The sequence below is a fragment of the Maniola jurtina genome, chromosome 27 (assembly GCF_905333055.1).
Source record: "Maniola jurtina chromosome 27, ilManJurt1.1, whole genome shotgun sequence".
Classification (NCBI taxonomy): domain Eukaryota; kingdom Metazoa; phylum Arthropoda; class Insecta; order Lepidoptera; family Nymphalidae; genus Maniola; species Maniola jurtina.
Window position 1 is genome coordinate 4,445,931 of NC_060055.1, and position 15,200 is coordinate 4,461,130.

At 36.0% G+C, this 15,200-nt stretch overlaps 1 protein-coding gene across 1 annotated transcript in view; it reads right to left on the minus strand.

Annotated features, from left to right (window-relative positions):
* The window catches only part of LOC123878917, a 63,214-nt gene extending 49,787 nt beyond the window's left edge, over positions 1–13,427 (minus strand). The window contains exons 1-2 of the mRNA XM_045926293.1: positions 13,349–13,427; positions 9,539–9,640 (exon numbers count right to left, since the gene is read on the minus strand). Coding sequence (XP_045782249.1) covers positions 9,539–9,596 — 58 coding nt within the window. The 5' untranslated portion in view covers positions 9,597–9,640; positions 13,349–13,427. The remainder of the gene's footprint in view (positions 1–9,538; positions 9,641–13,348) is intronic.
* Positions 13,428–15,200: the final 1,773 nt, after the last annotated feature.

Below are 15,200 nucleotides of genomic sequence, written 5' to 3' on the forward strand. Positions count from 1 at the left end.
CTGAGGAAACCTCACAATAAACAAACTAAGTATGGGCGCTTCTAAAATCAATGAGGTAGACGTACCAAAATTCGAAATTCAAAATTGAACTTTTTGCTAAGGAAGGAATGATAACTTAAAATGTTTTATTAGGCTTCACTATTTCGATTTATCCTTTGAGAATTCCTTTATCAGATCATCTTTCATTCATTCATCGGATCTTTGAGCCGGCTGTAGAAACAGAAACTATATTTTGGTACAGAAATCTGGAAAACCACAGTCATATATTTCTTTCTAGAGCGTGTCTAGTGTCTACTACATTTCGTTGAATTTGATTGGTCAATAAAAACTACGATTATACGGAAACCGCTAGGGTTATCTTCTCGAGCTCTCTTAAAACTAAATCTTAGGTTTTATCGGAATATCCTAGGATTTAACCTAGTTCAAGCTTTTACAGTAGGTAACACATAGGTACCTATACATATTTTTCATGTCTTTTAATTAAAGTCTTTCCATACCTATAATATCATGTGATTCACATCCCAACCCACGCGTGTAAACGGCCTTACAGCCTAAAATGGCGAACATTAAAAAGTGAATCACTTGCAACCTAATTTCAACTGTATTATAAAACAGTTAAGTTCATTTTACAATCTACGAGATTAACAGTTTCAAAACCAAACAAAGTTATTAAATGCAGTCAATATATTACTCAGAACCTTCTCACAAAGAAAATAAGGTTGAAATTTGAATTTTTGTACGAAATATAGAATCAAAAAAGGTATTGAGCTGTCATAAGCTTATAAAATACAGCTGATAGTTTATATAGAACTTTAAGCTAACGGAATAAGGTTGGTTTTCGAACGGTTTCTTGATTTAAAAGGTCTTATGGACCACGTTATCACAACAAAAACAATTAAACGATTTAGAACTTTGTACCAACGGAATAAAGTTCATTTTCGAACGGTTATTAGTGTTAAAAAGGTATCGAGCCGTCATCCTACATTAACCTTCGAACCCACGCAGAGATTACAATGATTATTTGCAATAACATGTTTACGCAGGTTTCCCGAGGATATGCCGGAAAACAAGATTTGGAAAGAGCAGCCGCCGAGTTTCTAGCTGGTTTTTCGGTAGCAAGCATTCCGAACCAGTGCTAGATTCTTTTGACAATTCAAAAGCACTTGTAACAATTTGAATAAAAAAATCTTTCATTTAAATATGCATGAGATCAAAATTTTTTCCTCTATCATACCCACTCGAAGAAAATTTTTTTTTTGAAACCTCCACTTTTTTCACCAACTCCACTTCCACATTCGTGAGATCAATTTTTTTCGTATAAAATAATATAGTCTATGTCACCCGGACCTTAACAACGGATCAATTGACACCTCATTCATCAAAATCGGCCCAGTGGTTTAGGCACTACGGTGGAACACACAGAATCTGGATACATACATACATAGACTGCTAAAATCATAACCCTTCCTTTGCCGCAGTCGGGTAAAAATAAGCCATACACTGAACGCCAATGACCCGTAGTGTATTATCATTTAAGAGGAAAACCTATGCGAATGACATTGACGATTTCCCCTTCAAACTAGCAATTTTGACATGTCATGACCCTCTATTGACAATTAATCAAGCAGACATTTCAATCTGCGAAATTTACGCGGACTTTTAGTATTTTGACGTAGGAGGGTAAAAGATCCAGTACATGAACGAATAAGGACTACCCTGACTTTGACCTAAAATTAAGATATATGAGAATCGTTCTATATATAATTTTTATAATTTTTTTTGATCTGTGTCTATACACGGTAGGTATACACTCTTAAATTATTTAAATATCAAAAACGCAAAAAAATGCGTGGTATTAATTATTATAAATTATTTTATTTAACAAAAGGATAAATTGTCAGTAAATGAACTGGGAATTTCAGTGAATGAACGAACTCTATCTAGTGCATAAACTCTCGATTCCTATTAATAAATTCTTAAGTATATTTTCGGCTTGGAATTTAAAAAAAATTGTCAGATTTTCAGTTTTTGACTTATTGTATATTTTTTTCTACATTTTGCGCGATAAATCAAAAACTCTTTTACATAATAATAATAAATAAAACCTGTTTTAGAATGTATAATAGAGCCCTTTCATATGATATTATCCCCTTTGGTATAGTTATCTTAGTTTGAAAGTCACCTAAATTTTCTGGAAAACAGTCCAAATGACTACAGAGAAAATGAAACTTAACGCCCTTGTTGCATCCAAGTCGCTGGAAGTGCAACATCAGCTACTGAATGTGTTAAGAGTAGTGAGAATAATATACCGTAACACAAGTGTCTGATTTATCAGATTTGTTCCTTTGAGCCGAAAAGCCACATGTTCTGATGCTTTTTAGACAATCTAAGATCTCTCATTAAGTGATCCAAATAATTTTGATTGAATGGTCTAAGTTGAGATGTAAAAAAGTCACTACATCGTCACTACCTTCTGAAAGTTCTTGAAATGGTAGATTAGAGGTACTGGGTTGGGGCTGAGGTACAGATTTATCACCAGAAGTCAGAATCGTTCAAATTGCAGACTGCAAGTTACAATAGAGCCGCTTGGAACAATTTTTTTGCTGTTTCTTCTGGTAATATTCACAACGCAGAAATAATAATCATCATGGTGTTTAGATGGTTCGCGCCAAATTATAATTTTTTTTTTTAGTAAAAGTAGTTAACTATTCTTATTTGCTCATAAACGCAACGAGGAAATACAGCTTCCCCATATAAAAATTGGAGTCCAGGCCTTGCTGTTAGCTGCTAATGGGTTCTCAAAGTAGCCCGAGTATGCTTGTTTTACTGGGCACAAAAGGAAAGAATGAAAGGAGCTTACCCAGTACATCTTAAAAGATCGGTTATAGATACATGCATCCTGCCATGCCTTACCTATGCCAGCCAAACATGGGTCCAGACAAAGAATATAAAAAGAAATAGTGACTTGCTAAAGGGCGATGGCAAGTTGCATAAATTAAGCAAAAAATATTCAAAGTGAGAATTGAAGACATAAGAAAAAAGACAAAGCCTACAGACACCTTGAGACATGCCCTAAAACTGAAATGCAAATGGTCATATTGTATCGATTTTTACAGATGAAAGAAGGACAGGTAGGTAGACCGAAGACGCGTTGGTCTAATGCTATTGTGCAAATCGCGAGAGAAAATTAGCTTGATAGTACCAAAGACAGAGAGAAATGGGGATACCCAAGAGGGATCCATATCCAAGAAAGAAGAATACCAGAATAAATATAAAAAAAATTCAAAAGAAAAATAAAACCGACTTCAAAATCACAAACACTAAAAAGTAAAAAATAATTTAAGTTATTGTGGTTTTTGAAGTCGGTTTTATTTTTCTTTTGAAATTTTTTTATTTCAAAATTTTTAGTGGCCCCACTGTACTATAATAATATGCCATGCCCAGCTAAAACCCTACTGTTTACTAAGCTATTACAGTGATCGCGAGCAATTTGCTCTTATCCATTGAGGAGTTCTGTTCTCCATCTCAGAAGATATTCATCAGAACTTCATCAAATTTATATGGGACCACCTGCAAAGTATACCTAGCTTTTCAAAAAAAAATAATTTCCAAACGGTCCAGGCGTCTTTGAGCAATCGGTGAACATACATTAAAAAAAAAATTGAATTTGCTCTTATCCATTGAGGAGTTCTGTTCTCCATCTTCAAAGATATTCATCAGATCTTTACCAAATTTATATGGGACCTCTTGCAAAGTATACCCTATCAAACAAAAAAAAAATCCAAATCAGTCCAGGCGTCTTTGAGTAATCGGGGAACATACATAAAAAAAAAGATACCGACGAATTCAGAACCTCTTCCTTTTTTTAAAGTCGGTTAAAAATATACTAAGCTTTACTAACATGGTGTTATACCACAGAGTAGCAAACAGAGGCAAAGCTTCTAAGAAGCGAGCAAATTTTATAACTATTTTGGTAGGGTTGGCACTGGAGGATACAATTTAATTAACAATAGTTATTTGTTCAACAAGATGGTAAAGTTTGTTTTTGTTGTGATTGCCTAGTTTAAATATCGATCTTTAAATATCGATCAATAGATCTAAATATCGATTTTGAACGAAATTAGTCAATTTAGAAAGAATTATAAATGGTGCCAACTTTTTTAAATTTTGGTTACAGTTTCCTATTTTGTGATCCCAGGGAGCTCTAAATATCGATTTTGAACGAAATCGGTCAATTAACAAAGAATTTCAAAATGGCGTCGACTTTTTTAAATTTTGGTAACAGTTTCTTATTTTGTGATCCCAGGGAGCTCTAAATATCGATTTTGAACGAAATCGGTCAATTAACAAAGAATTTCAAAATGGCGTCGACTTTTTTAAATTTTGGTAACAGTTTCTTATTTCGTGATCCCAGGGAGCTCTAAATATCGATTTTGAACGAAATCGGTCAATTAACAAAGAATTTCAAAATGGCGTCGACTTTTTTAAATTTTGGTAACAGTTTCTTATTTTGTGATCCCAGGGAGCTCTAAATATCGATTTTGAACGAAATCGGTCAATTAACAAAGAATTTCAAAATGGCGTCGACTTTTTTAAATTTTGGTAGCAGTTTCTTATTTCGTGATCCCAGGGAGCTCTAAATATCGATTTTGAACGAAATCGGTCAATTAACAAAGAATTTCAAAATGGCGTCGACTTTTTTAAATTTTGGTAACAGTTTCTTATTTTGTGATCCCAGGGAGCTCTAAATATCGATTTTGAACGAAATCGGTCAATTAACAAAGAATTTCAAAATGGCGTCGACTTTTTTAAATTTTGGTAACAGTTTCTTATTTTGTGATCCCCAGGGAGCTCTAAATATCGATTTTGAACGAAATCGGTCAATTAACAAAGAATTTCAAAATGGCGTCGACTTTTTTAAATTTTGGTAACAGTTTCTTATTTCGTGATCCCAGGGAGCTCTAAATATCGATTTTGAACGAAATCGGTCAATTAACAAAGAATTTCAAAATGGCGTCGACTTTTTTAAATTTTGGTAACAGTTTCTTATTTTGTGATCCCAGGGAGCTCTAAATATCGATTTTGAACGAAATCGGTCAATTAACAAAGAATTTCAAAATGGCGTCGATTTTTTTAAATTTTGGTAACAATTTCCTGTTTTGTGATCCTAGGGATCCTCAGATATTGATTTTGAACAAAATCTATGACAGTTCAAGAAAATAGATTTTAAACACTATTTAAATTATTATCATTAACATTAAATTAAATGAAAACACGACGCGCGACGTGTACTGCAGCCCCTGAACTTGAGCACAGGCCGAGCCGGTATAAACCGATTTCTCTCCGTACGCGACGTAGCGCCTGTGCTCACGCACACACGCGCCTCAAGCTTGTAGTAGTGTACCTATCGTAGCGCGCTTGTATGAAGCTTTGACTCTGTTCGCTACTCATGTGGTTATACAACGCAATACCACACTCACAAACACTCGTACAAACATACAGACAAGTATATACTCACACACACTCACACACACACATGGACGCACGCACACGCACTTTTGAACGGTTTGAACGGAACACGGTTTTGAAATTGAAATTGAAAAAAGTGTAAGAATTTGTAAGAAAATATTTAAAAAAGGTATATCAGCCGGTTTTTTATTCAGGCTCTTAATACATGTAAAAACGTCCAATCTGTTCATTTACTCGAGCCTTTACCCTAGTACCTAATTATATCGACCGCCCCATATCAAAACAAAGTAAATGTCATTTTTCCGAAAATCGTTTTATGTCATAAGCCTAACTTTCATAGTATGTCCCGTTGTATTGTAAGGACACCCACATTAAAGTAAAATTAAAAGCTAGTAAGTCGCTTTGACCATTTTAAAACATAGTAAATCTATGAACTGGCTAGGTTTTTATAGATTAATGCGCCTTACTAAGTTTTTAAAAGGAATTAGATTAAATAAAATAAATATCACCCATTATCTAAATACCATGTCAAAACAGTAAATACTTAATAATGCATTAAAACTTAAAAGTAAGATAGGAAAAGTCAATGACCTCTACATGTCAACTGTTAAATATGGTTTGCAAGGGAAATACTTTGCATACTTACATAATGTTTTTAGGGTTCCATATCTCAAAAGGAAACACGGGACCCTTATAGGATCACTTTGTTGTCTGTCTTTCTGTCCGTCTGTCCGTCTGTCGTGTCTGTCAAGAAAACCGATAGGGTATTTCCCGTTAACCTAGAATTATGGGCAGGTAGATAGGTCTCAACTCTCATAGCCCAAGTAAAGGAATAAATCCAAGAACAAATTTCGTGATTCTAGATCAACGGGAAGTACTGTATAGGTTTTCTTGACGGACGGACGGACAAATGGACAGACAGCAAAGTGGTCCTTTAAGAGCTCCGTTTTTCATTTTGAGGTACAGAACCCTAAAAAAGAAAATGATGCACATGTAATTAATAAATGTGTTGGCCAGTCTTCACACTAAAATATTTAAACCCCTTTAATTTAAAAACTGTCATAGCCTAGTGGTTAGAACGTCCGCCTCCTAATCGAAGGTCGGGGGTTCGATCCCGGAATCACGCACTACTAACTTTTCAGTTATGTGCGTTTTAAGCAATTTAATATCACTTGCTTTAACGGCGAAGGAAAACATCGTGAGGAAACCTGCATACCTGCAAGTTTTCCATGTTCTCAAAGGTGTGTGAAGTATGCCATTCCGCATTGGACCAGAAAGAACTACGGCCTAAACTTCTTTTGAATTTAAACCACTTACTAGGTTTTGATCTGAGAAAGAAATTTGACATTAATTGACAAAATTGAGAGACCTAAGCTTGTATAAGAACACAGAAGTGTCATAATTCGTGTTCACTTTGCCTAACGTCTCTCAGAGAGCAGAGAGAGATTTAAACTGTTTCTTATAATCACTGGCCATATTTCAAATGCGAAAGTGTGTTTGTTGGTTTAATATTCAATCACGCTGCAACGGAGCAACCAGTCGACGTGGTTTTTTGCATGGATACATTTAAAGACCTTGAGAGTGACATCTCTCTCCGCATCGTATTCTTTATTGCTGAGGGTTGTGACCTCTTTCCATTATTCCTACATCTAATGGTAGGTTTTCTTGGGATAATAATGCGGTGGGTTCAAAGAGCCTACGGAACTCGACTAGAAAAACGAGATTTTGACACTTAGGTTTAACGGTTATGAATTAGTTATTAATATCAGTGATAAAATTGATTAGGGCTGTCAGGTAAAATGACATTTATCTCGGAAAATCAAAGAGTGTCCACGAGATTTTTTTCCAAGTTTGCGCTACTAGCTACATATATTATGAAGAGGAAAGGTTTGTTTGTTTGTTATCGATAAACTCTGAAACTACTGAACTACTTGCACTAAAGACATAATCATCAACATCAACCGACAGACGTCCACAGTGAACATAGGTCTTTAATAGGGTCTTCCACATGCTACGGGTTTACGCCGCCTGAATCTTTGCGCTTGCGCTTGACGACAATCATGCTTTAAAGAAAGCAATGATGAGGTCCAAGTTGGAGCACGCTTACCTAGAAGATGCCTATTCACTCTTGGCTTGCAGGTATCTAAGGTATATATGGCAGGAAACACGGCCGCCGAAATGGCGTTCCAACCTTTAGGCTCTCCCCATTGCCCGCAGCATGAATCTGAGCTTTCTTATGAGACCCATGGTTATATTATGTAAGTACATATAATATCTCGTAAGAAAGCTCTAACACACAATCCAGCTAAGTAAGTCCAATTTCGAAAAAAGCTAGCTAGCCGACAAATCTAACTCAGGCAGCCTTCGGGAACCTTCGAGATGTCTCTGTCCAAAATTCCTCAATGCTTGAAGAACTGTCTTTGAATAGTGCATATTGTCAGTGATGAAATATGGATCCGAAATATAGGTCTTTTTTTTTGTACACAGGAAATGCCTGACGCATACCCCTCCGTCATGTGGGGCTTGCACCAAACTTGCACTACTACGAAATCCATTTCGGAACCCGGCACCCGGAACGAGGCGCGCTATCTCCTAACATAGGTATAATACCTATTTAGAACACTTACTATCTGTCATCATAATCTATGACAACCTCCGAGTATTTACCTGGTAAAACCGTAACTTTAGAATAAAATTTAGTATATAAGCAGGCTTCATTTAGAAATGAAAAAATCCCTATTTTATTTTTCAACGATTATAAACACAACTTTCATTCAAAAATAATAAGCTTAAATTCATTTTAAATAATATTTTGCGACGAAATGACGCGCGCAGTCCGTCCGCCATTAGAGTCCAGTGGACACTGAATTCCATAGAGCGCCTGCAAGAAAATAAATAGCACAGGAAGTTTTTTGGTTAGTTTTAGATTATTTAAGAAACGAAAAACATTTAGTATAAAACTAACAGTTAAAATTGATTGCTAAACCTAAACATATCATTTTCTGGAGGTTGGCTTCAAAGTATCAAGATGTTAAAGAAAACTTTTACAGAACAAGTTGCGAACAGCAATGTTTTCAACTTGGTTTTTTTTTTTATTGGGATAATGTATACTAAATAAAAAGAGGCCCTTATAATCTTCACAAACTGAAGTTTTTAATTGCATGTATTTAATAGCTGTTAATGCTTTAGAAAAATAAACAATTTACTTCAAAGTACAGCATTTTTGCGATTTTTCAAATAGTAATTACCTTAAGTGTCATGTACAGTTAGCCTGAATCATTCGCAAAAAATTATACCACTTAATTGCTGAGACTGCCGTGGGCGACGGGTCAACAAACTGACAAAATATTGATCAAAGATCACCATGTCAGCACAGTTCTCGACATATTCTGAAACTTGAAACAAACCCCTTAAGGGCACGCTTACGCTAAATCCAAAAAAAAACCGGTCAAGTGCGAGTTAGACTCGCGCACTGAGGGTTCCTTGTTAAAATTAAAATGTGTTTCAATTTTCAGAGTAAGATAACTATAACCAGTGGGGATTCATATGAAAGGGCTTTACCTGTACATTCTAAAACAGATTTTATTTGTTTTTATGCATAATAGTCTTTTTTTTCTCTCGTCTGACTTTACAAAGATTAGCCAATGTCAAGTTTGTAGTTATTTGTAACAAGTTAGTTAAACTATACAAGTATGGACCCCGTCTGTGCCGGCGCTCGCCGACACACACACGGCACCCCCTTAGAGCGTTTTCCAGTCAGTTTTAGCAAAAAAAAAAAACACTCCAAAAAGACAGCTGAGCACGCCCACCAGCTAACACCAACACAGACGAAGTCCCATAATAGTCTTTGATTTATCGTGCAAAATGTCGGAAAAAATACCCGAGTACGACACCCTCGGCGCGCGAGTCTGACTCGCACTTGGTCAGTCTTTTTTTTTCAATTTTGAAAAATAAGTACATAAACAGCGAACAAACAAGCACAGAGGTACACATTTGCAGCACCATTGCCGGCTATTCAGAAATTGAAATCACATAAAACTACGTGTGGCTATAATAATAATTAACATACCTTTTGCAAACGCCATATGCACGAAACTTAAACACAACACAAACTTTAACACCGCCATTTTGTTTTTGGTTTTTTTTTTTCACTTTCAACGGGCACTAGCACCTGGAACAAAAGAGAGACAAAAATAAAAACTGGTCCAGTGCGTATCACAACACGCATAAGGTAAGGTTCCGTAGCCGTGATAGTTGCTAAAAATTTTCGTGTTCATTATTTCTTAAATAGTAGTTTTTTAGGGTTCCGTACCTCAAAAGGAAAAACGGAACCCTTATGGGATCACTTTGTTGTCTGTATGTCTGTCTGTCTATCTGTTCGTCCGTCCGTCTGTCTGTCCGTCCCTCCGTCCGTCCGTTCGTCGTGTCTATCAAGAAAACCTATAGGGTACTTCCCGTTGACCTAGAATCATGAAATTTGGCAGGTAGGTAGGTCTTATAGTACAAGTTACAAGCAAGCAGGCAAGATTTTCCGATACATAAATTATCCCGTCCCCGGGATGAAAGCTAACTCTGTACCAAACGCCAAGATCGGTTAAACAGATGGGGAAAGCTAACAGACAGACATACACAGTTTCGAATGCACATAATATTAGTATGGATAGATAAGGTAAGGGGCAAAGAACTGGCAAGCAATAAATAGGAACCATTAAACCACAAAAAAACATGATTTAAAAGACCATTAAGATAACTTTATTAGCTACTGGTCGTAGATAATAGGTTTTAACTGTCTTATTAAAACTTTTTAGGGTTCAGTACTTCAAAAGGAATAAGGAACCCTTACAGGAAAAAAATAGGATCTGACGTCTGTCCGTCTGCTCGTCTGTCGTGTCTGTCAAGAAAACCTACAGGGTACAGTTTCCCGTTGACCTGGAATCATGAAATTTAGCTGATAGGTAGATCTTGACACAAATTAAGGAAAAATGCGAAAACTGTGAATTTGTGGTTTTCAAAACAAAAAAAAAATAATTAAAATGTATTCATGAACTTTATTGATTATGAATTAGTTATTTTAATTTTCAAAGTAAGATAACTATACGGTATACCAAGTGGGGTATCATAAAAAAGAGCTTTACCTGTACATTCTAAAACAGATTTTTATTTATTTTTATGCAAACAGTTTTTGATTTATCGTGCAAAATGTCTGAAAAAATACCCGAGTACGGAACCCTCGGTGCGCGAGTCTGACTCGCGCTTGGCCGATGTTTTTATCTACGGATAAGTATCTTTTTAACCCCCGACCCAAAAAGAGGGGTGTTATAAGTTTGACGTGTGTATCTGTGTATCTGTGTATCTGTCTGTGGCATCGTAGCGCCTAAACGAATGAACCGATTTTAATTTACTTTTTTTTGTTTGAAAGGTGGCTCGATCGAGAGTGTTCTTAGCTATAATCCAAAAAAAATGGTTCAGCCGTTTAAGAGTTATCAGCTCTTTTCTAGTTTTCTTGTACAAAAGAAGGTTAGATAACCGTTAGGTTCTTAATATTATGTCAATTGACAAAATGTCAAGCTGTCAAGATGCCTTCACTTGTCGGGGGTGTTATACATTTTTTATTTACACTTGTTTTATTCTACGCTACCACACATCGCTTCCTAGTTAAAACGGCAATTTACTTAATTAATCTTGACTCACCCGGGAATCGAATTGACACCCTCCGCTGACTGCCAGCCGACCGTATCGTATTATAGTAGGAACATTTAATTATAACTATTTTAACGAGTAATTGTGCTATGGGATAGCATTTTTAACCCCTGACCCAAAAAGGGGGTGTTATAAGTTTGACGTGTGTATCTGTGTATCTGTCTGTGGCATCGTAGCTCCTAAACTAATGAACCGATTTTAATTTAGATTTTTTTGTTTGAAAGGTGGCCATTCAACGAGGTAACGCAGCCAGCGTTCTGGGCACCCTGCCTCGTTACAGTGATTTGGATGATATTTTTGTCATACTTATAATTGTATTTTTAATATTTGTGAAAATCTGTATCATTACTTTTCGAATTAAATTTTTCATAAAAAAATAAACTAGGTACATAATATAAGTACACCTTAATTTTATAACTTAACAAGACCGTACCATGCACAGTTGTTATGCCAGTTTTTTTAGTTTTGTGCGTGGGAGGTAGAGATTTGTAGAGCTAGTTTTGTTCGTGTTAGCATAGCAGGCAGCATACAGATTTTATATTACACTAGCCGATGCCCGCGACTTCGCCCGCGTGGATTTAGGTTTTTCGAAATCCCGTGGGAACTCTTTGATTTTCCGGGATAAAAAGTAGCCTATGTGCTAATCCAGGATATTATCTATCTCCATTCCAAATTTCAGCCAAATCCGTCCAGTCGTTTTTGCGTGAAGGAGTAACAAACATACACACACACACACACGCACACACACATACAAACTTTCGCTTTTATAATGTAGCGGTTGCCACATTCGCAAGAAGATGTCGCTTCTAAACTCAATCAATCAACAACGCTCGAAACACGAACCCCAGCCTGATAACTCACGACCTACGCCTAGATGGCAGCACGGGTAGCTTAATTGGCATACAAGGAGAAACACGCAACTTTCAATCGCATGGACAGAGCGTTTACCCAATTGCACTATATATAGAAGTTTCAACGCATAACCGTCGGCCCAGCTGGCGCTACCGAGCACAACACCGCTCGGTGGGAAATTTCCCTATTGGTACGGTCGAGCACACGGACATACAGCTCCCCTACAATAATATTAGTGTGATATTTTAGCTAATCCGCCCGACTTTACTCGGATCAAAGTCAAAGTCAAGACATTTATTCAAAGTGGGTACCATTGTACCTATACTTTAGACTGTCGAATTATAAGATAATGATATAATGGTGATAATTAATTACGTAAACGTGAAACTAAAGCTAAGAGAAAGAAAGCGAGGGTTCCGATTTCCAAACGCGCCCTGGTCTGAGAAGAGTCTAATTCGATATAGGTAGGTACAAATAAATATGTATCTGAATTTACTTTTGGATAAAGTAGCTTTCTTAGGGTGAAAGAATTATTAAAATCGGTTCAATAGTTTCAAAGTTTATTACTAACAAACAAATCTATACGTACTAATAAATAAAATTGAAGTGACTGTCTGTTTGAACGGGCTAATCTTCGGCGTGGCTGAACCTATTTTGACGGGACTTTCACAGACAAGTAGAGGATTAACCAAGGAGTAACATAGGCTACTTTTTTAACCGACTTTAAAAATGGAGGAGTTGTGTTTTTCTACCTATGCACTGATATATCCGAGATTTCTGAACCGATTTGCGTAATTTTTTTTATCAAAGACTTGGAGAGATACATATAGTTTTTATCCCGGAAAATCAAAGAGTTTCCACAAGATATATAAAAAACTTCAATGCATTACGTGATGAAATCGCGACCAATAGGTAATTACTACCCATATTATTATAATAAAATGCCAAAGTGTGTTTGTTTGTTGGTTTATTGATTTGTTCCTTAATCACGCTGTAATGAAGAAACTGATCAAAGTGATTTAGTTAAAGAGATTGAGAGTGGCATAGGCTACTTTATTTCCAGGAAAATCAAAGAGTTTCTGCGAGATATATTAAAAAACCTCAGTGCTAATGATTGCTTAATAATTCCATATACTACTTCTTATTGGAATCTCTCATTTAACCAACTCCATACAAAAAATATACAACCAAACAAATCGAAAAACCCATTCACTGAACACCTGTTTAACCGACAGCAAAAAAAACTGTAACAACCGAATAAATCCAAAAAACAAAACAGCACTACACTAAATCACACTAAAATTACTATTATTGACACTTTACTTACCAATTTGACAGCTGTTCAAACAAAATGGCGGAACGGTCTCGGAGGCCAGACTTGCGACGCGAGCGCATGCGTCGGTTCAACTGGGCAGCTTGTGTGTTGAATGCGTGATGGATGTAAAGGTGTGATCACTATGGTCGATCTCTTTGTCTTCCCATCGTCTCATCGCTGGGGGTCGCGACCTCTTTCATCGCTACCCATGTTCAGCTGCGGATGACGAGGCCCGCATCGATTTTCAGATAGAGCCAAAAATACGTACCTACTGGATTTTTAGGGACCGTACCTCAAAAAAAAAAACGGAACCCTTATAGGATCACTTTGTTGTCTGTCTATCTGTCTGTCCGTCAATCAATAAAACATGTAAGATATTTCCCGTTGATCTAGAATCAATTTTGGCAGGTAGGTTTTTATTCCGGAAAATCAAAGAATTCCCACGGGATTTTTAAAAACCTAAATCATCTAGTAGTAAATAAGAGTTTGGGTATTCGAACCTAAGAATTTCCAATATGATAAAATGAAATATTGGAATCACAAACAGAAAATATATTTTTCAAATAAGATTCTTAGATGTAAGACTGGTGCGCGTTGAAGTCTAAAGTATTAAAAAATTGTATTATACATTCATTTAAAAACTTACAATAATGATTTTACGTATTAAGTGTGAAATAGTTTTTTCCCACGATTACATTTATGTAATTTACTTATAGCCTCTTTATAATTTATCGGGATTAAGGTGGTGACGGATCTGCCCGCGATATTCAAATTCAATTTGGTTTTTCAGTTTGAGACATTAGCTCTAGTATCGACTACAACTCAACAAATTAGTCGATACTAGAGCTAATTTCTTAAACTGGACCCTTTCAAGTAGAGATTTTTATGTAAACCTGTGAGGATGATACTGCCATTGGCGCAATTAAAGTGCCATAAGCCTACGTTGTCGTATTAGTTTACGAATTGCGAAAAACCAAATTGAATTTGAATTTCGCGGGCAGACCCGTCTCATGCCCCTTAAACAAGTTATATACCTGTTCAAAAAATCATATGAAACCCGCGTTGCCCCGGTGCAGCATGATTGAAGGACAAACAAACAAACTGTCACGTCCTCTGTAAAATGTCAAGGTTCTAAACCCAGCTGTTTGAGCTGTAATTTGATATGTCAGTCAGTAAGTTTATAAGCCAATATGAACACAGCTCTATTTTCCAAAGGCAACATTGCGAGAGAGCGTCGAAGGCTGCGTTGACTTAACACTCCAAAGAGTAACAGCCTAAGTACACAATTTATTATTCTAAAACAAACATTACACAGTTTAAAATAGAGTTAGTTTTCCAATGAAAATAATGACTTTACGTTTCAAAGTAAAACAGCCTAACTCTAAAATCCCATATTCAAGTGTAAACTGTAATGCATTTCAATAGAGTTAATGTTTAATTGAAAGTTATGAGATTAACACACTTTATATTGAAAATCCAGGCACCAAAATTCGTTTAAGTTTTTAAGAAATTCTATTTTTAGGATTTTAGTCAGAACTAAAGAAGTTAAAAGTTGATCTAAAGATTAAGTACCCATCCAATCCCCGTTGTTTCACAGGTATGGTTATTTCACAGGTATGGTTATTTCATAGATATGGTTGTTTTACAGGTGCGTGGTATTTTTACCCGACTGCAATAAAATAACGTATTTTTAGGGTTCCGTATCTCAAAATTCAAATTCAAATTCAAGACAAAGGGAGAAAGTTCCCCGCTAATACCATTTCGTTTTACTCTTTAATGTTTTCTACTTGGTTAAGTCTTTAGCGAGGTGGAACATAAGCTTAATTTGTATAATTTTAAATTAGTAAATAACTTCACTGTAATG